Genomic DNA, 24,102 nt, shown 5'->3' on the forward strand with positions numbered 1-24,102 from the left:
AGTTGGGAATACAAAAAATGAGACTGAATTTGTAGTGTTTACACCACTGATGATGAATGAGGGGCTGACTTTGTGTGTGTGTGTGTGTGTGTGTGTGTGTGTGTGTGTGTGTGTGTGTCTGTGTGTGTGTGCACTCATTAACTGTTTATACACACAAGGGAGCTTTGGATGAATGACCCTTCACTGCCCTGAGGGGAAATATCTGTTGCATGAAGTACATACAGAATATAAAGCAAATATTAGCACAGCATTAGGACACAAACACAATACACGCCGACAGAAACCAGACGTAGGAACATCTTTTCTATAAAAAGTGCAACTCGATGAATAAAATCACATTTACACTGGTGTTTTTTTTAGTTCATATACTAAATGCTAAAGTCATCCCAAGTTCAAAACAGGTTAAGCTTCCCAACAAGGAACATGTGGATGTTTAGAAACCCAGTAAAGAGATGAGCCTTCTCTCTTGATACTTTCATTTACTGTCAGAATGATGAAACATTGACAGTTTACAGCTTCGCTTGTAAACAGATACGGACACAAAAGTCTGGGTTTGATACAACATGCATATTAATGTTACTCTGTTTCTTAGCAACTAAAACAATACAGGATGGCAGCGTGAGAAAACCTTTGAATGCTTCCTCAGAAAGGACCGACTGTCGTCTGCGTTGTCTAATTCAAACCACACGGTGGCAGCCTCGAGCCCCAATTACTTTAAGGTGACGTCATCATTTCTTGAAATTACAAACAGTTTGATCATGTAAAAAAGGTCCGACTCCCTGAGCAACCCTGATTAAAGTTGCAGAAGAAGAATGAAGAAGCAGAATACAGCTGATAGGAAGGTTTACATGGCAGCTTCACTCGGGAGGGAGGATTTAAAGATCTGCACAATCATCATTCACATTAAATAATAAAGTGAATCTGCAGCAGTTTGTGGGAATGATGCAGAAACCTTGTGATGTTTTTTGTTGATAAGATGGATTTTTATGTAGAAAGCCTAAATACAGTATATCCAAAGCAACTATGAGGCGAATTTAAAGAATCCTGACACAAACTGTTTTGCAATTGAGCCAATAATCCACTTTGATTAAGAGACTACGATCACAATGTTTCTCCCTGATATCTTCTTTTACTTTACCCAACACTGGTGTGGTGATGGTGTGGTGATGGTGTGGTGATGGTGTGTACACTATGAGCTGTCAGGTCCAAAGGCCTAATGCATTATGTTTTATAATCACATTTTACAAGGCGAAAGCTACTTATTATAATGATTATGTAATTAAACATGTATGTGTGTCTGTATGTTAGATTAAAACAATACTGATACATATGTTATACATTAGTTTACTTACTTTAATTACTCCAGACATGTAGGATGGAGGGAACACCAGCTGAGGGCGCTACACGACCACAGGTTTAAAAGAAACGCTGGTTTTTTTTCGACCAGGCATGAACCTGGAAACAAAGCTGGCAACTGTTCAGGGCAGGAACACAAATCTGGCAGCACTCACCCGAAAACAAAAGTGGCTAATCATCTAACTTCCCCTCACTTTAGGAGATCAATAGGTGTTTAAAAGATCAATCCCCAGACTAGTTCACATCACAAAGGCAATGAGAGATTACACACAGCTGCTATGGATTACCTGAGAGGCGCTCACAGATATGGTGGTAAAAAAAAGTTAACAAGATTAACTAGAAAATCCCTTTAATCTTTTTTTTGTGTTTCATCATATGTGCATTAGGGGTTTATAAACATAAAAATGTTGGCTATTCAAATAAATGATCATTTCTTTATTAGCAAAAGGGGTTACGATACGAACAGCCAGTGACAAGCATGATGTTACTGAGTGTTACCTTTAGTATGTTCTGTGAGATGTACCTGTAGTAACCTGGGGTGTAATCTAACGTTACAGTTCACTTTATTAAACTAACTACTACTAACTTCTTTTACTACGGAATAGCCTATCTGTAATATCCCAATTGGACTTTAGAAGATTTCCACTTGAGATCAAAGGTGACATGTCCGGATTTGAAATCAAGGATCCGGAGAAAGGAAAGGGGAGGGGGTCATTTATCAAGGGCCCCTACGGCTTGCAGCCATCATGGGCCCTCCACCAAAATGTAGACCGACGTCACCGCTTCCGCCCTGCACCCCCCTCCCCCTCCTCCTCCTCCTCCTCCTCCCCCGGCGTCGTTGGAGCTGATCGGCTGCCTGCAATCCAACATGGAGTAGAGAGAGATGGGGCTCTAGCGGGGCCACCCCTCGGTAACAACAGCGACGACGCGCTTTTTACGCACAACTGGAACCGGAGTCGTCGGTGAAAACATGCGCCTTAGGACTTAAAAACGGAGTGTGTGCCTTGTGTGTCCGTGCGTGTGTTTGGGGAGGGGGGGGGGGAGCGAAGAGCGGAGCTGGATTCGGCTACTAAATTGTCTGTATAGGCTACGTTACCTACTGGAGGCGATGGGGTATTAAAGTTCTGGGAAAGGGGCATTCGCGATCCGGAAGAAACTGTGTGTCTTCGGGGAGAAAAGAGGGGAAAAGTGAGGAAAAGAAGACGGAGGCACAGCCAGGCGAAGGCAAGCCAAAGAGCCGACACTCGCACAAAGGCGCAGGGGGGATTTATGCGGAATTGGAGACAGAATCGGAGGATCCGCGGTGAAAGAATGACGAGCGAAAAGTATGCAACCGCCGTGGTACATTACCTGAGGTGAAACGAGAAAATGATAGAAGAAACACACCCAAACGAGTAAGTACTATGCTTCAAAGATTTCTCTGTCCGTCTCTTCTCGCTTCTCCCAGTGCCTACAAGTTGTGGATGATAAGGGCAACTCTGTGGAATGTGCAGCCTCACACTGTAGTTATAAATCTGCTTTTAATGGACGTTTTGCATGTATTTTATTTTATTCACTCGATGTGATTTGATGCTGCTGTGAAGTAATGCATTGACAAGAGGGGGTTTTTAAGGGCCCCCACCTTGGTGTAGACTAGTCTCGAGAAGGCAAGAGAGAGAGAAAGAAGAGGAGTAGGAGGAGGAGGGGAATAAGCGTGGGTGGATCGGAAACATTTTCTGAAAGGGTCTGAAGCGAGAGAGCAGGCCCTGTTGCAGCGTAATTTAGAAACTCAAACACGCCCCGAAGTTACACCTTTTTATAATCACACAAACCAGCAGCGAACTCACGCACCGCTTGTTTGTGCATTGTTCAGTCCAAAAAAAAGAAAAACCCGACGGCGTTTACAGAGGCAACGCTTCGTTATTTGGCCGCATCTGTGTGTTTGCTTCCAACCGAAGGGGGAAGTCTCACAGGATATGAGATATCCGATATGCCTCATCCGCCATCTCTTTCTCAATCGCCCTCATTTGCATAGCCTACCGCGCTCCATTCATAAAAAAAAAAATACCGATTGTAAACGACGACTTGCCCTGAACAAAATACGCGTCTGTTTCGGAGTCGAGCCTCAGAAGCTCGTGCATCGTGCTGTTGCGTCTCCAGAAATGTAGTGAATATAGAGCCGTAGATGTGTAGGCCCACAGGCCTATATGGAAGCGCGTGAAGCTTAAAATTAGCTTTACCGAGAAGTAACAGTATCTTAATCTGAATTACATTTAACACTGGCAGAGCGTTTATAGCCCGTTGTGTGGATGTTAGTTAGAACAACACACGAATAAACCACATATTATAGCCTAATAGTGGGGGTTTTATGTAGATATGCAGACAAATCGCTGCTAAAAGCAATCTCTTTAAGGCTCAAATGAAATTGTGTAGACATTTGAGCAGGCGTGCCAGCACCATTTAAATTATTGGCTCGCAGTTTTTTTTTACAAATCCATGAGTTTATATCGACAACTCCTGTCTGTCAGACTGCACGGGGCTGTGCTCTGGAGGAATGCCTGCCTTGCAGATCTCTGTCGGCGGGGGTGGAAGGGCGAAGGGCACCGTAGGGGATGTTTGCGCTGCTGTGGCGTGACGCCGGCTCATTCATAAAAGCCCTCTAACCTTCAGCGCGTCCCCATTCATGCCTGATGGCCGCGCTCTGCGGTGTGAAGCCTGCGTACTGAGAGGCTGCGTGTCCCCGGTCACAGGGGCAGCAGGAGGGGGCAGCAGGAGGGGGCTGCAGCCGAGCCACAGCGTGTAGTGGGCTTCTTTTCTCGTGGTGTGCAAATTGGACCACGCCCACGACGTGACGGTTGATTGACTTCCGTTTACAAAACAAAAGCCTTTTGTCCTAAAGGCTAATACATATTTAAATAAGTTGGTAAAGAGACTAATATCTTCCCATAGATCCTTCAAACAAGTGTGTGACCTTTTTTTTTTTTTAAACTAAAGTTGCATTAAGCTAACAAACTTAGTTATATTATTAGCTAGCAATAATTTAGTAGTTGCATCACTTCACAAAATAAATATTAAAGACCAACATTGAACCTTGTTCGGCCTACTTGGTTTAATTACATATTTATTAGCAAACAGTTATGTACTGTTGTTACCCTTCTGCAAAATGAAGTTTAATAAATGCTAGTAGGCTAATAGCACTGATGCTAATATACATAACTCTTGATTCTCATTGGCTCACTTCTATCCAGATGTGGTTGATCTAAAACTTCCATCAGCTGCAGATCTTTGGCCACAGTCGGTGTATTCATATCTAAATATGCATCGACCTGCTGTCTCGCGTCACTTAGCTCGGAAAGCTAACAGTTAAAGCCTAGATAGCTTAGCAAAAGAGCATTTTAAAGGCAGTATTGAACTGTTTCAACACATTAATGTGTTACTGTCATTTCATAATGGTAAAAGAACATGTGGCACATCGGTGTTTACATTTATTGTACGCACAGCGGTATATAACAGTCTGTTTTAGGTTTATAAATTATTATTTTTGCAATGTATGGCACATTTAGAAAATATTTCCTCTACAGTCGTAAGCTATCCTCTGAAGAAAACGTGATGGTAACCTTTTGGTGCTGCGTCATACAAACACGTTTATTGTCTAACCGGAAGAAATGTATCATTGTGCCGTTATCTGCTATATTGTGTGTGTGGTGGTTTCTTATCACAAATATATGCTTGTCATGAGATTAAGGCAGGGTCAGGAAATAAAAGACACACCTTTTTATACCCTTTGTGTCACGTTAAAAGGTGCAGCACTGTAGATTTGTCTGTGATTATGTAGTCTGTGTCACATGTTTGATGTTTCACAACCTCTGTTGCTCTTTGAGGTTTTAATTATATGTCTGTAGTGGACATTTTTTCAGATGGTGGATCGTGCATGTGCATTTAAAGGCCTCGCATGTGATTCGTCGGTTAGGGCGATCTACAGCTAAAGACATTTTAAGTTGACTAACAATCATAGGATTTTGTCCACGTATCCATCAGTAAAAACTTCTACACAAAGAATCATGCACTTTAACATGTGTGGTTACCAGAGATGTGCTCATAAATGTCTTGGGAATAAATCATTCAGCATGAACATTTTAAAAATGACTAATCAACTAAAGAAATCTTAGCCGACTTGGACCAAAACACAACCGATAAGTTCACTCTTCGACCTAAGAGGAGGCAACCCTAGTGTCAGATTTTGCTCTTAGCAGGCAACGAGATTGCAGGCACACACACACACACACACACACACACACACGCACTATGTACATGCATTGTTTGTGAGGGCCTTTTATGTCCTGAATTAAACTATAACCTCAGCTATCGTATCTTTAATTTGGAGGATGTGCCTCTTTGCCCTGTCCTTCTGAGGGCATTTATTACCTTTTTATAGAAGGTGTATATAATACACACACACACACACACACACACACACCCTGTAGAGTTACAACAAGAGTAGAGGATGTATTGATCCAGTGTGTACTGCTGCAGGGTCAGCATGTGCACAGTCAGTATTGGACAGGAGATGCCTGGTGACATTCAACTAAGGTCAACGTAGCAACGAAATATAATCCATCCCAGAACAAAAAGCACTCATCAGCTGGCAAACACAGCCGTGAGGAGTTAGCCGGTCTGCACGTTCCCTCAGCAGCTCTCTTCTGTTCCTCACGCGCATATCTTTCTACGTTAGCAACATTTGATATTGAGGCTATAATATACTTGACAGGTGTGAAATTTCAAGACGCCAAAACAATGCAAAATTAGCAGAATAACTTGTGATAAATTATAGATGCTGTGGAAGAGGTTTGAATCACTGAATTATGTAACATTTGCACATTTTGTTAAAGCTGTAGATGCATCAGACATTATAGAACTTGTTGTAGTCTCTTATTTTGCTTAAGAGATTTCCTACATCTATACAATACAACAACAAGGGGCCTCGCATGAGTTGCATCTGTTAGTTGTACAAAGATTGATCATCATAAAGGCAAAAGAGCATGTTTTATTGTTCTCAAATAGTGAGACGTGCCCGCCTGACTTCCAATGCAACATGTGTTGCAGCTGCATTGCATGCTGGTATATTGAGACTGCGAGTTGTGTAGAAAATGGTCTTTCTGACTGTCTCCTTAAATAATTCTACAGTTCTGATCATGAAATTTGACATTTCAAGTTGATGCTTTAAACTGCTGAAATATTCAATTTTGTCAAATTCTATTCATGGCTGTCCAACACATGTTTTATGTAAACAATATTTTGCATATACCACAAAAAGAGTACTATTCATAAGACGGTGTGGAAAGAGAGAATTATGTTAAAGTGTGGGAAGAGACTCAGAGCTTACAATCTGCAGAATGGGCCGGTTGTATCTTAATAACAGACAATCTGTTAAAGTGGATACATCTGGATGAAGTCCACATGACGATACACTCTACACGGATCCACAGATGATTAACATAACATGCACAAAAACAAAGCAAATATGGATACTTTCACAAATAAACTTCCTTTGCATTTTCCCCCTCTCTCTGTACTCCCCCTACACACACACACACACGCACACGCACACACTCTCTCACGCATCATGTGGAACAGATCCTTGTTCACAGTGTTTCCTGTGTTTTACAGAGCAGCTCATCACTGCTTGCTCTCCAGAGTCTTTATATAATGACTCGAGCTGTTTATATCTGGAGACCAAACAATGGACCCGGATTGTTTCCCCCTTTTTTTTTTTTTTTTTTTTTTTTTTACTAATCTCTGCTCATCAGCTGACTGGATGACCAAGATTATAATAGCTTGAGTTTTCATTCACTTCACTCAGTGTTTTCCTCTTGTCACACAAGTATACAACAATCCTCTGTGCTGGTTATTGAAGACTCGCATTCTTTCAGCTCTTCAGTGAATGAACTCTGTGAACTTTCACTTCTTAAATAACCAGTTCAGGTTTACAGCCGGTTTATTTAGTTTGACATCGCGGCACGATTGTTTTAAATCAACACATGCCGTACAGTTTTGCGTGCATGTTCTTATGTAGACACATACTTTACTGTACATTATGTGCTCTGTTGTTCCGCCATGAGATCATTTCGCAGGACATATTTTAAAGTTCATAGTTTGGTTTTGTGTCTGACTCTCCGTGTCTGTCTTCGCCTGTCTCGCCTACACTACTTATTAAAAAGTTGTCCCTCATTCAAACCGTCCTCGCAGAGATTCGCCGTCACTTGACGTTACGTCAGTGCGATACATCTTACATCTGGGAAACTTGGATGTTTTCGTGTTGAAATAAAATTCTCCAACACATAAGGGAGAGACTACAGGCTATTTAGCACTGACCACAAATAGCATCAGGAAACATTGCAGCCCGTCATGTGTGGCGGTAAATATACCAGCATATTTAGACTAGGGAAGCCCTAAGAGAACAGCCTTCCTTGTGTTGATTATGCAAATAATCTTCCGTTGGTTTGGAGCCCTGGAGCCGGACCACAGGCCGACCAATTACAAGATAAACCATTGATGTCTGACAGTTTATGTAAATGGAGATTACCTGATCAAACACTTCACAGTTGACATTTTGAAGGATGTCGTTCACAGATGCGGAGAACGTTAGCCCCTCGTCACTTACATTTGATCTGAAGCGGTAATCCGAACACAGTTTAAGAGGATATGAGGCATTATGGAAGGTGTTGTTTGGCTTTCCAATCGCTTGTAAGAGGTTTACAAGCAATTAGCTTATTTTCAGTATCGTTTCCACCCCGATGGAAGCGGAGGGGCTGCAGAGCTCCTCGAGGCCGGCGGCAAGCCCTTTGGATGTTGGAGCTGCAACACAATTAGCCTTCAGCACGCAGTTGTTTTTGGACCGAACATATCGCAGGATGCCAATTTGTCCAAATATAGGTCATGAAGGCGGCACTAATAATGCAGAGTTTCACAATAAGTGGATTCAGTGGGATCTTGAAGTTGTTGTTACTACAGACCTGAGAAGAATTGTGACCGTGACGGCATTTTAGAATGATATAATATTGATGATAATAATAACTGAATTCATTTTGGCTCCCAAAGAGATTAATAACCAATATCAGGTCTGAACTCGTGTTTGTGATTTGGTTATGGGAAGTTATCCTCACACCAGCAGACCGACATGGGAGCGCTCCATATAACTACAGCTGATTGACAGGAAGCCGATCAAACTTCCCCTCAGGAGCCTCCGGGGTCAATAGTTGTGAATGAACTCTCCCCCCCCCCCCCCCCCCCTTCCCACTCTCCTTTACAGGCTCACAGTGAAAGGAAAATATGAATGAGGGCCAAAATTAAATCTAAGATTTATTTTTGCACGGTTTTTGACTAATTCCTCATGTGCGAAGCTAAAATGTGTTTTATTTTATTATTAGTTCAACTTACTTTATCAAAATTGTGTTTGTTTATTATAAAAGTCCAATTTAATAATCCATCTCACACATTTTTTAATTAGTTCCTCTTCTTTGTCTGTTCATGGCACCCCATTTAAATCAGAAATACATTAAACAATCCAGAAAATAAATAATTCTATACAAATATAATAAATACTGTATAACTTTGCCTATGGATCCGAATGTATTCGGATCCATAGGCAAAGTTATACTGTTTGTAACAAATGCTGGAATTTTTTAATGCAGGAGGTAGAAATAAAAGGGGGGAAAGACAATCTGAAGTCATTTTTAAAAGTATTTAATGAATTATTTAGTCAATAAAAGGTCAAATAGATCAAGTAAGCCTTACACCTGCTAACCATCCAGAGATATTAAACTAACAATGATGTGGAGCAGAGAAAATCTGCTCAATCTTCACATATGAGTAACTAAACTAGCACATGGTTAGTATTTCCACTTGATAAACAACATTTAATCAACTATATAGTTCTGCACTATATTGGTCATTGTTGTGTTCAGTGCACCAAAAGTACAAACTAATAATGTAATAATCCTGATTGTGAAGCCACTTCCTGATCGCCAGAAACGTGGGTGTGTGTGTCTGTGTGTGTGGTTCTGTTGATCAAGCAGAGGTGCGGCCAGTCATTCCTTATCAGAGGAAGTGTAGCCGCCCTTATCACACATGGCTGGGCTGCCCTCACTGGCCCTTTTATCTGTCACACATGCGCTGGATTCCAGCCCTGATAACCAGCCTGCTCCCAGCCCTCTTTACGGTTTTATTGCAATACTGTTGCACACAGACCACGTCAGGTATGTGCAGGGTCCAGCTCACCAAGTAGCACTCCTAGTTATTATATGCTCTCAAAGAATGTATTTAAAAAAAGATCGTTCCAGCTCTAATTTTGTGGGGTTTGATAGTAAATACGGACAGAATGTGGCTTACTGGTAAATGTATTTACCCCATGGAGCTTGAGAGTTCATTGACAAGTGCACTAATGTGGCTTGGCAGGGAATCTGCAGGTGTGTACTCCACCCACAGCTCATTTCCTCCATTATCATAAAGGCTGGTTTGCAAGGTGTGGACCAGTAATAGAAATAGAAAGTATAGAATGGATCCTTCACAGCAGTGCACGTCGCTACATGAAACGCAGAAACCAAGAGTTGTTACAAGTTTGTGTTGCATAGAACTGTTTGCACCTCATTACAGAACATATGGAGACTAATGGTGCAGATGCAAGTTTAATTCCACTGTACAGAAGCTGTTTGCTTATATTGTTTCCACACTACAGCCACGTTTAATATTCCTGCTCTTAAAGCTTTTGTTAAAGCAGCTATGTTTTATTAACAATGGATCACATGACTACCTGTGAACTCAGTGAACCATCACTCGTTTTCAGCCGCAGACTGACGGTTAGTGATCAGCTGGTGAATGTAGTAGTGAGACATTACCCTCGGGAGTTGGTGGAGACCAAAACAAAGCTAAAAGGAGCACAAATAGTTGGACTTTCATTCACCACGTTTGTCTTAGACACGACTCCAAACGAGTGCTGATGTTGCTCCGCGGCTGCAGGACGTGTGACTAGGCAACACGTTCGCCGTTTCAACTTTACGAGGTGATTTATATATCGGTGCAGTTTACACCTTTTTGTTGCTTAAAAAACATCTGTTAACGCAGATTGAACTAGCACATGATGCATAAGTCATTGTAGCCCTAGTAGCAAGCAGCATTCATTCCCCCCAGGACAAGTTCACAAATGTCTGTGAACATGAAGTGGGGGCACCTGCGAGCTACCTCACGGCTGCAGCGCGCTCAAAGCAACCGTTGGTATGTTTGCAAACCAGGTTGTTGAACTTGAATTGTCACGACGCTCACTTACTGAAGCTCAAACGTTCTAATGTTATATTGAACGTCTGGCGCCTTCACCAGCTGGAGGAGCTTGTGAGTCATGTTGGGAGGAAGTCAACCAGCAGTAAATTACAAACGTGGCCTAAAGACATGAAAAACATTCACAACCCATTGACCACCAACAGGCTACAGTTGGTGCTGTGGTGGAGTGAAGGAGGTTGAGCAGCTATAAAGTCATGCCTATCTTTAAGAAGTAAGAGCCGACACACCCTGCACCTTCGACCTCGAACGGCTCATAATAAATTAGAAGAGGATGTGATGCATAAATTGCCGGCTCTTTCCTTATCGGTGAGGTGTTGACGTCCCCCTCTATCTTCCCTCTAAACCGAGTCAGCGCTCAACTTCTGACGCATCATTTCACCTGATGGACACTTTGAAAAGCCTGAAACACAAACACAGTCGGAGCCTGAGATGTGACTTGTAAATCACCTGCAGCGCAAATATTTGTTAACATTTGGAAAGAGTGCGTGACGTTTCGTGTAAATGGGGAAATCTGCACCAACAGAGGATTATAAATGGCGTTTCAACCGCCTTTTCTTAAGGTGGACGTCACTCCTGTTTCCAGCATCTGTACCTCGTGCCCCATTCGTGTCGACAGAATTAGATTCACAGTTTCCAAATGTACTGTAGTGTATTTGTGCATGAATGTGTGGTCACTCCCCAAGTGTATTAAAGTAGCGTGTTGCTGCTGGTTGTGGCTGTCTGTGTGTTCCAACCACAGATTACAGGGTATGTCGGCAGACAGGGCTCTAAACACGGGTCACAAGACGGACCAAAATGTGACAAGTTCATCTCAAGAGAGCCGATAGCCGGTATCGTGTATCTTAAAGCACATGTGCTTATATAGCACAGGATTTAGTGTTATTTCTGTATGTGGGCAGACTGGATGTGCGGCTCTGTGTGTGTGTGAATGGTGTCGTACATGTGTTTGAGTCACGGTAAAACCGCCGTGGTGCTTTGATATAAAAGCAGCAGTGTGGATTTTCACTCTAAACATTTTTCAGTGTCAGAGCTGCGGAAAAGCTATGACTTCCTCCAGGGATCAAAGTCTGTTTAGTGGTTTCTCGCTACAGTACTTGTAGTCAGATAATGCTAAGTTGTTAGCAGAACTAGCTAACATCATCCAAACACAGCGTGCATGGCTAGCAAGTGGACATTATTGGAATAACTCGCCACAGATTTTTATCATTAGTCCGTTTGTCAAACCTTTTTTTTAATTTTGTTGTTTCCATGCAAGGACTTTTCAACCCTATGAAACTACAAAAATGGACATATAACCATCAGCTCTTGAGATGTATGCCTTGAATATCTGTAGCTCTTAACATGGTGAATGGATTGTGATTAATTAGCTGCTGGTTTGTTTATTTTATTTTAAATCTCAGGCGTATGTGATTTTATTTAATATGTTTTTCTTATTTTTTCCTATTGTTATGTCTTGATGCAGCAATTTCCTGTTCTCCAAGACAACTTTCTCCCATGGCGCACAATAAAATGAACCTTAATTTCAACCACAGTAAATATGCTCGTCTAACATCAGTAATCGACTTTTAAGGACATAAAATAATATTAATTAAAAAGCCAAGCTGATATTTTATATTCGATGTCGCCGCTGCAGAGTGAGCTGGATTCCTTCCTTTCAAGATCAGGAGATAATGAAATTATAAATAGATCATTGACGTTTCCATTATTATGTTTGTTGCCATTCAAGTTTCCCACGTGGCTAAATATTTTCCTCCTCCCCATTGTGGTTTGATGAATGAAATGACGCCTGCCTACAAAATGTAGCACAAAAGATCCAGTCTGCCAATAACAACTTTACTCTTCCAGTCATTGTCTTTAATTCTGAATCTCCAAGGTCCAAATGTAATGTGTGTGTGTGTGTGTGTGTGTGTGTGTGTGTGTGTGTGTGTGTGTGTGTGTGTGTGTGTGTGTGTGTGTGTGTGTGCATGAAAGTGCAAACCTTGTGGGTTATTCTGTGGTTGCTTTTCTGTACGAGCTGTTTGTCTTCTGTCAGTCAGTCATTCAGTCACTTTTATGAATGTGTGTGGGCGGGAGCTGGTGAACCAGTTTTGCCACCTGTGTGTGAGTGTGTGTGTCTGTGTGTCTGTGTGTGTGTGCATCAAATCCCAGGGACTGTCTGTAAGCTAATTATATAATGACACCTCTCTCATTCACTCCCACTCGTCCTCTCTTTCTCTCTTCATCCCTCTGCCACCCCCACACACACACACACACACAGCACGGATACACAGAGGTACATCCAGTACTTGTCAGATCATTCAGATTGTGGTTGTGACCATGTTCATTGTGTCCCTGTGAGGGTGGTGGCTGTCATGCTAATGCTTGAGAATGTCTTGTATTTTGCAGCTCTGCCTTCTTTGTGTCGTCTCATGTTCGAGTCACCGACGACTCTTTGGACTGCTGAGGGAGATTTTGTCACGTATTGTTTCCGACTAAACTGTAGTATCTGTTGTGTGCAGGATATACAATCAATGCATCTGTTATAAATAATAATAAGACGATGAAATAGATGCCAAGGTGACGGCTTCAAACTGCTGGGCTCCCAAAATATTTACAATAATATTATAAAACAAATATATGTTGGTAAGGTGCCCCCCATTTTCTTGTGCCAAAGTATTTTATTAATTAAATGATCTTCTAACACCGAGCCACATTTACATTAAAGTGTGTGTTTGTGCAGACCTTCCCTGCTGCGACACCTCCCACCTCAGCACAGCGAGGACGAGGCAAAGTCGTGACTCGAGAGACGCCCTCAAACATTCTGTGTGAATCCAGCTCTATAATAAACTGCGGTGCCATTAACACTCTAAAGAATTCATATTTAAGTTTTGAGTTTACAGGAGAGTCCATTTTCACAAAATGGGGCCTGAGGAAGAACCTTTGTTGCCTAAAGAGTTCTTGAATGTTTTATTCCAAGGCTGAAATACACGTTTCTCCTTCACACCTGGCAGCTTCTTTGAGTTTTGAATGTAAAAAATGTATTGTTAGTTTTTTTGACCTTCTATAATAACCCTCCTGCACAATCTACAAACGTATACAATCCCGTTATCATTCTAATAGTTCTCTCTCTCTCTGCAGTGACAGCTACATCGTGCGTGTGAAAGCGGTGGTGATGACGCGGGACGACTCGAGTGGGGGCTGGCTGGCCCAGGACGGAGGAGCTCTGAGCAGGGTTGGGGTTTGCCGCCTCCTGCCGCCAGAGCTGGCGTTGGTGCCGACCTCCGGCAGCTCCCAGTTCCTCATCCGTGGTGAGCGGCTGCGGGACAAACAGGTAAAAAGAAAACGCCAACAAAAGCACGTCAAAGTTAATTTAAGGAGAAGTTATGGAGAAGTTATATGAATGTTTTCTTCAAACAGGTGATCCTGGACTGTCCTCTGAGGAAGGACCTTGTGTACACCATAGCGACACCCACGTTTCACCATTGGAAGGTGGAGGACAGGAAGTGTGGCCTGTCCTTCCAGAGTCCAGCTGACGCCAGAGCGTTCGACAGAGGGGTACGGAAAGCCATCGAGGACCTGGCTGAAGGTACGGGGAGCCACTTAGAGATGATGCTTTAAACCCCTGCTAAGTCCATCTCCTGTTGCCCTCATGAGCACATCTTCCTAAAGTTTTGGATCCTTGAACTAAAGGATGTTTTCTTGTGCGTAGGCTCCACGACCTCCTCTACAGCACTCCAGAACGAGGGCGAGCTCGGGGACGACGACGTCTTCACTGTAAGCATGTTTCCTACATTCACGTGCCTTTGAAAGTCAGAATTATGAGTTCAAGAAGGTTCAACAAAAGCGTTCCCGTTGTAATCATCACGTGACTAAGTTCATTTTATTTCTGAATCGGTGCTAAAATGCTTGTGTGCACAGACATCAGTCAGTATTAGTGTGGATGACGCCTTGAAGTACTGCGAAGCTGGTTGTACTGCGACACACTGATCAACTATTCAACAAAACCCCCTGGGGAGTCTTTTGCATCCAAGAAAATCTCAATACTTTGTTTCGTCCGTGCAGCAGAAAGTATTTAAACTCTTCACTCAGCGTCCCCTCCCTGTGTCCGGTTTACCTGCCGCAGCACATGAGGTGTGTGTGTGTGTGTGTGTGTGTGTGTGTGTGTGTGTGTGTGTGTGTGTGTGTGTGTGTGTGTGTGTGTGTGTGTTGTTTGTGTGTCAGAGCCTCTCTACCTTAAGTTAGCATGAAGGACCCCCTCCCCCCACTCTGTAAGCTGACACCAGGAGCAGCAGGCAGGGTCACAAGGTCACTTCCTGTATCCCACCACCTCGCTCTCTCCTGACGACCCCCTCCTCCCCCCCCCCCCCCCCACCGACCCTCCTCCTCCTCCCAGTTGAAAAAGCGAGCCGCCACCAAACTAGCAGCTAGCAGCTGTTTCCCAGCTTAGTGCAGGGCCGGTGATTTACGAGAGGAAGTGCCTCGTGGTTCATCTTTGACTCGAGCTGTCTGTAAGGGCCAAGACTAATAGGTGCTCTGCTGGGAGTGTACAGCCACCACAGAGACGCATACAAACACATGAGGAGGGGTGGAGGGAAGGCTACAGCGCTGTCAGAGGGTGGAGCAATGCTTGAAATGGAGCATCAGGTTTTCAGGAAAGTAGAAGCTGCAACAAATCCTTGGTGTTGTTGCTTAAAAAGTACCCAAAATAAGACTCATCCGCTCACTTTTATGTCAGTTAAAGCTCTGTGGAAGCTGATAATAAAACAAATAGTGAGATAGCCTCCATATTTCTATTGAAGGATACTCTTAGACTGCTGAATTCAGTGCAAAGTGTTTCTTTTTCTTAATTTCTTAAGAACAGGGTTGGCTCACCCTGTTCTTTGTTCAAGCTCTAAGGCTGTTTGCATGTCTGCTTTTAAAATGTGTACTTGAACACACCACTAAGATTACAGCTAACAGCCAGCAGACTTGCGCACACACACACACACACACACACACACACACACACACACACACACACACACACACACACACACACACACACACACTCTTTGCCTGCATGAGAGGAATCACCAGCCTGTGGTCTGTATTTGTAATCCAAAAAAAAAAAACGTGTAAAGGCAAAACAAAATCTAGCTTACCACTTACCAGTCTATGTTTAAACTGTCTCGTTATGCGTCTGATAGCTAGCCCTGATAACTTCAGCTTTGCACTGCTGTAGTCAGAAAATAACATAATTGAAAGCACAGAGCGTTGAGCAGCGTTTTTGTATACGCAGGCACAAATAGTGTGTAGAGCATATGAGGTCTTGCAAAGTCAACACAAGGCCTTTTTTATCTTGTTACTCCTTTTCCTAATGCGATTCAACAAGTCTGGTCTTGTGAATAACTATCAGACTATCAAACGTAACATCAACAATGACACTAAAATGCAAGATACATTGATGGGTTCAGTCCTGCTCGTGCTCCTCTCAGCCTGTGCTAATGACCTTTCCTAAAGTTAGCGGTGGCGGCAGAGTTAGCGAGGCGGGCAGTCGTGGACAGGGGGAAATGCTGCAGAAGATTTACAGCCTTTGGGACGGGGGAGGATGGTGCAGAGCAGGGTGAGGGGGGAGAGCTAGGATGGACATACTTCCCTAAATTATTCCACGTTCGCCAAACCTAAACTTAACCCAACCCTTCCTCCGTCCCTCCCTTCAGCAGTCTCTTCTCTCTGTCTCTATTTTGGCTCATTCACAACAGGGGGAGTGAAAGCTATTGAAGCAATTCTGGGCTCATCCCAGGAGAGCGAGACGGGCCCGTTGAAGGATGAACCCTCCCGAGCTTTAAGTCAGGACATGTTTTGTGTCAGAAAATAACTGGAAATGCCCTCTGTCCAGCCTTGGGCCGGAATATATAGAGAGAGGATGTCCAGAAATATAAAGTCTCCCCCTCAACCCCGCTCTGTCTGTCCTCTTGTGCAGTTTCTCTTGCAGCAGAAAGTCTGGTCTGTGTTTTGAATTAGTTGCAGCCGTGGAGGCCAGAGTCGGACTGGTTTTAAACCGTATCGGCTCCTCCCCCCCCTCCCGGTAATGTCTTCTCCAGGGGGGCGGGGCCCGGAGCGGAGGCAGCATGTTATGTTATTTTTGGCCGACTGCTCTGAGGGCTTTGTAAGAAAGCTGGGGGAAATTCTCAGCATGGCGGTATCCATGTGGGGAGCAGGATATAATAGGGGATAGCTTCAGCAGACAGACAGACACACAGCAGATCTGGGTCATATAACTCTCAGCGTAGTGCCATATTTTGACACATGGGATGAAGATTTTGCCCGTTTCATAAAGTTTGAGGAAAGAAGTTTGTTAGGATTTACGGCGGTGAAACGTTACCTGACAACAAACCGTGTTAACACGGCAAGAAATGGAGTTCTTGGAGTAGTTTAGTTCGGGAAATCAGTTGAAAGTAATTTAGAAATATACATTTCAGAGCTTCCAATGACCCCAATGATGGACGCAACCATTTTCAGGGTATTGTTTTGTTAGGTTACATTTATTTTGGATGTTTTGTTGTGCAGAGTGACGTATATTTAGGATTTCACTCAGCCAGTAAAATGTCCTACGTCGATGAATCCTGATAACTCTCATGATCCTCTGACTTCACGTAGCGCCCCGTGAGGTTGACATTTGTGGTTTTGAGTGAAATCTTTCATCAACTCTTTGATAAATTGCCCTAAACGTTTGTGCACACGTTCATGTTGCTCTCAGGATGAATTGCTTCACTTTGATGATCCCTTAACTTTTCATCTACTTCCACCACCAGGTGAAAATGTGCAATACTTAAAATAAAAACACATAACGTCTAACTTTCATACAACACATCTCCACAATATATCACCTCCTTATAGATCTCAAGTCATTTATAAGCAACACACCTCTATGACAGATAAATACAGTTCGATCGCTCTCTACGCACATCATTTAGCACATGTTAGCATGCTAACAGGCTCAGCTAAGATGGTCAAAATGTGAAACATGTTAGCAATGCCATTGTGAGCATGTTGCCATGCTAGTGCTAGCATTTAGCTCAAAGCTATTTGGCTAAGTACAGCCTTCGCAGAGCCGCTAGCATGACTCTTATTTCATCATATGCATACTGTACATTGTGAGCAATCTGGGGTTCAGTGTCTTGCTCAAGGACACTTCAACATGTGAGGACGAGGGTTTGAAACACCAACCTACTTTATCAACAACCCCCCCCCCCCCCCTCTCTGAGGCTTTTATTCATTTGTGTCTTTCCAGTAAAAGGTTAAGAGAATCGTGAACATTTGAGTCGCTGGTATCACATTTCAGTTGGGTGGAATTAATTTTTCTTGGCATGAAATTACATCAGTTCAGGGTTCATATCTGCTCTGAGCTGCTGGCAGAAGATGACCATGTACAATAAAGCCATGGACAAACTCCTTGTTTGGCGGACAAGCTTGTTAACGATCAATACGCATTTCTATGGCTCTGTTGATTCCTGGTGATTAGCCTTGTGGTGCTCAAAGCAAGATTAAATCAATGCAACAAAACAACAAGCTCCTCATTGAGAGAAGAAAGTGAGCCTTATGAGCACGGCACATTATCTCTTGCTTATGATTCATAAAAAGAATCCACTTGTCGCTATCTGTAGTTCATCTTCTTACACACAAACACCTGCGTCCTTTTCATTGGGTCCAACACATCTTGCATATCTCACCCATAGGCACACACATAACCAGGATGACATGATGAAACAGGAGTCCTATCAGCCGGGACACTCCCGACGCCCCCACAGAGGCTGACCCCCAGTGTGCCTGTCTGAAATCTGTGTGTCTGAGCGCTACACGACAGCGGCCCGACTGACTAGTGTCTGGCCAAGGTTTGAGTTGGAGTGGAGCCCTGACAGCCTTTAGCGGAAAGGGGACAGGATACTGTTCACACAAACACACACACACACACACACACACACACACACACACACACACACACACACGGAGTGGTGGAAAAGAGAGAAGTGGAGGGAGGAATGTGTAGAAAGTGAGATTGAGGGAAGGAGGACAGGTTGTTGAATGTGAATGGGAGGACAGGGAGAGGCCAAAAAAAGGCCATACTGCAAAAAAAAATGTGTGTGCAGAATGCTGGCTCCCTAATATCTGGTCACGCCAACACCTTTATCTCAAGCAGGAGAAATACTTCAATGCTGTCTGTGTTAAAGTGTTCAACATGGTGATGGTGTTAGCTTATGGTTGTTGTTGTTGTTGTTGTTGTTGTTGATTTTTAGAGCTGAAATAAATGTAAGAAAATATTGAATTTTCATTTACTTTTTTTGTTTACCTGAAGAATCCTGCAAACAAATGTTAATTCCTTTGCTCAGATGAAAAGTGTTCTGGTGTTGGATGTGATAAAGTCAACTTCTTTTTAAACTCTGATTTTATGCATAATGGTGGTTTGTTTGTTCTACTTTGGCAGTTGCCCTCACATTGAATTCAAGCCTTGCTAACAGTCTCGCAATGTACATAACTGTAACCGCTGTATCATGAAATGTATCGTCTCTCCAGATTCTTGCAAATACACAGTGCTATTCAGATTGTGTTGTCCGCCTCTTTTATATAAACAAGAGTAGTCCTTGGCCTCATTTTAATGTTGGTTTGATAACAACAATGTATTTTAGTGACTGTTGCAGATGTTTTAAGACAGATGTTGTTTATAAAAGTTGAACTCGCACACGGTGATCCAAATATGGATCAAGTGGTTTGAAAAACAGGGCTCGCGCTTCCTGTTTTCCCAATCAGAGCTTCGCCGAGGCTTCCTGTTTTTGTTTGTCCAATCATGGAGTCCTCTCGCACTAACTATTTGTTTGGCGCGTCCAATCAGAGTGCAGCTTTCAGCCGGCATCCTGTGTTTGTTTGTGTCCTCAGAACACCACAGACAGCTCATCCAACTCCTCCCAGAAACTGGAGAGCTCTCTGCAGCCGCTCGAGTCCTCGCCCCATCTGCAGAGACACAAGTGCATGCTGGGACATCGCCACGACCTCCATGACCCCTACCGGCTCACAGACCACTACTTCATGGACCAGGTGAGACAGAGGATCGCACAGTGATGCCAAGAGAGGCGGAAAAAGCATTTTGTTTAGCTCTTTTATTTAACGTTTTTGTGAAAGGGTCAACCGTGTGGCCATACCTGCCAGCAGTGTTTAAGTGTCATCCTGTTTTTCTCTTCAGCCGTTGTCTCGGCTTCCCCGTCATGTCACCTTCCAGGAAGACGAGGAAATCGTCCGCATCAACCCTCGGGAGCGCAGCTGGGAGCGAACCACCGAGCGTCACTACGGACGCCCGTCGGACCGCCCCTGGCTCACAGGCTACGAGGACTACCGCCACGCAACCGTGCGTGACAAGTTCATCCAAATGGAAGACTCTGAGTCGTACGTCCACTTTGCTAAGACAGAGTCGCAAAAGCACGACTACACCTACCCTCTGGCACCGGCCCTGTCGCCCTCAGACTCTGACCCCGCCCTCGGACCCTTGGTCAATAAGGGCCACGGCGGCTCGTATCGCCAGGGCTTCTCCTCTGTGGTCTCCACCCAGCCCCGCTCCTTCCTCCCGAGCTCCTCACCGTCCACTAATGGCGGGAAGGGGCAGAAGGAGGATGGGTTGGAGCGCGCTCAGTGTGAGCACTGCGGTGAGGCCTTTTACATCACCGACAACCGGAGAGGCCGGTGCCACGATGCGCCGGACCCCGTGCGGGGGTGCATCCGGCGGGTCAGCTGCATGTGGCTGGCAGACACCATGCTCTACCACTGCATGTCCGACCCAGAGGGGGACTACTCAGACCCTTGCTCCTGTGACGGAGGCGAGGGAAGTGGTGGAGGCAGATTTGGCTCACGCTGGTTAGCGCTGCTCGGCTTGTCTCTGGTGGCGCCCTGCCTCTGCCTCTACCCGCCACTCCACGCTTGCCACCGGGCGGGGCTGAGGTGCGGCTGCTGCGGAGGCCGACACAAGGCCTTGAGCTGAGCCGAGGAAAACAACAAGAACCTAAACCCAACGCAAGCACAGGGAAAGGGAAGGATGGGGAAATAAAGGGGACAAAGTGGCTGCTCACTCTCTTGCCTTGGTTTCTCTGGGATTCTCTACAAATTCCAGACACTGAAATAAGCCAAAAAAAAAAAACAGTTGGTGCATTTTCTGAACGGCCTGGGAAGATAAGCTCCCCCTTACGGCAGACAGTTCTCTCCGCTCTCCACGTGGCCATTTCATGCTCTGTTTCTAGTGAGAGAGCACTGTTTTTCAGGGGGCCTTTTTTTTTTATAGCTGACCTATATGTCATGTATCACATATGCAGGTACTTTATACTTTGTACACTGACTCGGCGTCAAAGAACTTGAATTGTTTCTTTGTTCTTTTTTTTGTCTCTCCTTTTGATGTAAGCGTGGCCATTTTGTTTATATTCTATTCCAATATCAGGCCCGCTCAGCTCAACTCCAGCTACAAGAGAAATCAGACACTACACCTCTTTGCGCGTGTGTGTGTGTGTATGTATGTATGTGTGTGTGTGTGTGTGTGTGTGTGTGTGGATGGTATATGTGCATGCTTACAATGTGCACCGAGGCCTTTTGTTGTCTGTACTGCAGCTTAAAGTAAAGCTTGTGTATATAGTCGACATAGCGCTCCACCATCGACATCTTCTTTGTTCGCTGAAACAAACGTGGTACTCATCTTAATCTTCTAATATCCCAAAGATTCGTGTTTTTATCATATTTATTTTCTCACTGAATTGATCTACCAGCAAAAGGGGTGCTGTGTTGTGATTCGCTCACTGAATGAGACGGCGCTCCAAGTCTACGATACATTCGTCTCCCTGCTCCTTTCACGTTATTTCAAACAGTGCCTGAACTATCACCTAAACCAGGAACCCGTCCAGTTTTATAATTCCAGTCAATTTGTTTGGCTTATTTTACACACACACACACACACACACATACAGAGCGGTGTGAGATTCTAAGGCTCTGATTTCCTCATCCTCCGCAGAACTTCAGGCCCGTTATGCCTTAAAACGTGGAGTCCGGCTCCAAGCGTAGACCCCCCCCCCCATCCCTCTGAAGATGTCTGCTATAATAAAAAAGCGTGAGCGCGGTTTACGGCTCGAAGCAATCAGCCTCACCACAAACTCTTTTTTAACTTGGTTTGAACTATTTTTGTAATGAAAAGGAACTCTTCACAAGGTTCTGACGATGGATTCCAGTTTGCTCGCGATGTACAATCAGCCGCCCCTCTTTAAACCCGTCCTCCACTGAAGCCCACCGGTCACAACGCAGCAAAGTCCTCACTTCTTAGCCATTACATCCCCCCGGTTATAAATTGTTCAAATGAGATATGACGTGTTAAGTGCGTCACGTTATCCTGGTCTTTATGCTAAGCTAAGCTAATCAGCTGCTTGGCTGTACTCTCAGTACAAGAGCTTTAAAGTGTTCTTTGCAAAATGTCAAACTATTCCTTTGAGGCCTTTTTTAAATATAAATGTTAGATTAATATGAGACAAACTGTTTCATGTGACTGGTGGGCCTACAGCGATATTTTTGTTTTCCCCTCCATGCCAGATTTGGTACATCATCATGCCCACAAAAAATAACGTCAGATGTTCATCAACAGCTTGACTGAATCAAGAAAGAAACCATCTGTTCATTCAGGGTTATACTGGGTGTGTCCATGTGCAAACTCAGGCATTAGAGGAAAACAAAAACGCTTGTCCTACTTGCCTGTGTCACCTGCAGCCTGAGTGACACTGCAGCCGGCCAATCGCGGCCTTCACACTTGACAGCACAACACTAAACTGACAAGCGCTCGGGAGCTTTATGCTTCGTCTAAGCCCGGTCGATGGCGGCGTTAGGGGATGTGACCGGGAACATGATACGCTTTGAAGATACAGGACATCAGTCGGGTCCCATCGGGAAAAGAACGGGAGTCCGAAAAACAGCTGAAATGCTGGAAACAAACATCCACCCCTGATTGTTTTGCCAAGGAAATGTCACTTACTGTAATTGAAATACAGAATCCCTGAGGATGTCCTTTTCCCTTCCCTGGTTGTGTCTGTTTCATACATCCTGTCGTGTGTGTGTGTGTGTGTGTGTGTGTGTGTGTGTGTGTGTGTGTGTGTGTGTGTGTGTGTGTGTGTGACATCCCTTTCCCCTCTCCTGCTCCTTGATCCAAAGTTACTGGGATCAGCTGAATATGCGGTCACATACTAACATCTCTGCAGTATAATCAGATCCTTCGATGATGTGATGTATCAGGGACGGGACCAATCAGATTGGAAAGTGTGTGTGTGTGTGTGTGTCAGCGTTTAATCTTTTTTCTCCGTCTTGTCTGGTGTTTGAGTGTGTTCTCACATGTCAGAGCCATTTACAAGTGCCTGAACGCATCCTCTTTATCTCCTTGTATTTAAATTGAAAAATAAAAAAAACGACTCCCTGTATTGAATTAGACCCATTTTTTTACGCTTAGTATTTTTACCTCTGTAAAAAAAAAAAGAGCAAAAATTATATTATATATATATCAAGTGTATGTTGTACATTTTTATTTCTATTTGTTTTTTTTTTTAAATAACTGTTTCTAACATGTACGATGGATGTAGCTCTTGCTTTCGAGAAGGAACAGGAAGTACTTTGTAGATACTGAAGGGTGGCCAGGTCTGTGAGAAAACTAAAGTGAAACGTGTGTCTTACCTTCCGCCTCCAATAAAATGAGAGAAAACAGTGAAACCACACGCGTGTCTGCTGTTTAATTTTACTCTCGGATTGAAGGTACTTCCCCATAAATGTCTACTCTTACAAACCACAGATTTTCTGCTGCATGCATCATCATTTACTTCAATGTAACTGCTATTTTAGTAATGTGGGCCGATTCCATCAGTGCATCAAATCAGCTCTTTAAAGGAACTAAAGTGTCAAAGGATTACTGTAACTGCACACTAGTGAGGGAACGGGAAAATCACAATGTTAGGAATCATAAAAAAAGGAATTTACTGGAGAAAAACAAGATCATAGAGCTGTGCTTTGAGCTAAATGCTAACTAATAATGCTAACATGCTGATATTCAACACCTTAGTTTAGCATTAGCATGCTAAAATTAGCTATTTAGTACAGGCTGATGTGAATGTCTTTAGTTTTGAAGATATTTGGTCATAAAACAAAGTATTGGGGGTGGGGAAGTCATTTTTTGAGCTGCTGGTGGTGATGAAGAAACGTCGGGGTCACCAAGGATGTGGGATGTCTTTACAAAGTTTCATCCAAATGCTAACATGCTGATATTCAACACCTTAGTTTAGCGTTAGCATGCTAAAATTAGCAATTTAGTGCAAAACACAAAGTATAGGCTGATGTGAATGTCTTTAGTTTTGAAGATATTTGGTCATAAAACAAAGTATTGGGGGAGGGGGGGGGGGGAGAGTCATTTTTTGAGCTGCT

At 43.7% G+C, this 24,102-nt stretch overlaps 1 protein-coding gene across 1 annotated transcript; it reads left to right on the forward strand.

Annotated features, from left to right (window-relative positions):
- The first annotated feature begins 2,168 nt into the window (after nt 1–2,168).
- On the forward strand, nt 2,169–23,397 carry LOC115020228 (sprouty-related, EVH1 domain-containing protein 2-like). The gene is made up of 6 exons (XM_029450182.1): nt 2,169–2,750; nt 13,786–13,978; nt 14,065–14,233; nt 14,357–14,421; nt 19,561–19,719; nt 19,865–23,397. Exons 1-6 carry the CDS (start codon nt 2,725–2,727, stop codon nt 20,651–20,653), a joined length of 1,401 nt encoding a protein of 466 aa, XP_029306042.1. The 5' UTR covers nt 2,169–2,724; the 3' UTR covers nt 20,654–23,397.
- The last annotated feature ends 705 nt before the right edge of the window (nt 23,398–24,102 follow it).

This window comes from Cottoperca gobio, chromosome 15 (assembly GCF_900634415.1).
Source record: "Cottoperca gobio chromosome 15, fCotGob3.1, whole genome shotgun sequence".
Taxonomy (NCBI): domain Eukaryota; kingdom Metazoa; phylum Chordata; class Actinopteri; order Perciformes; family Bovichtidae; genus Cottoperca; species Cottoperca gobio.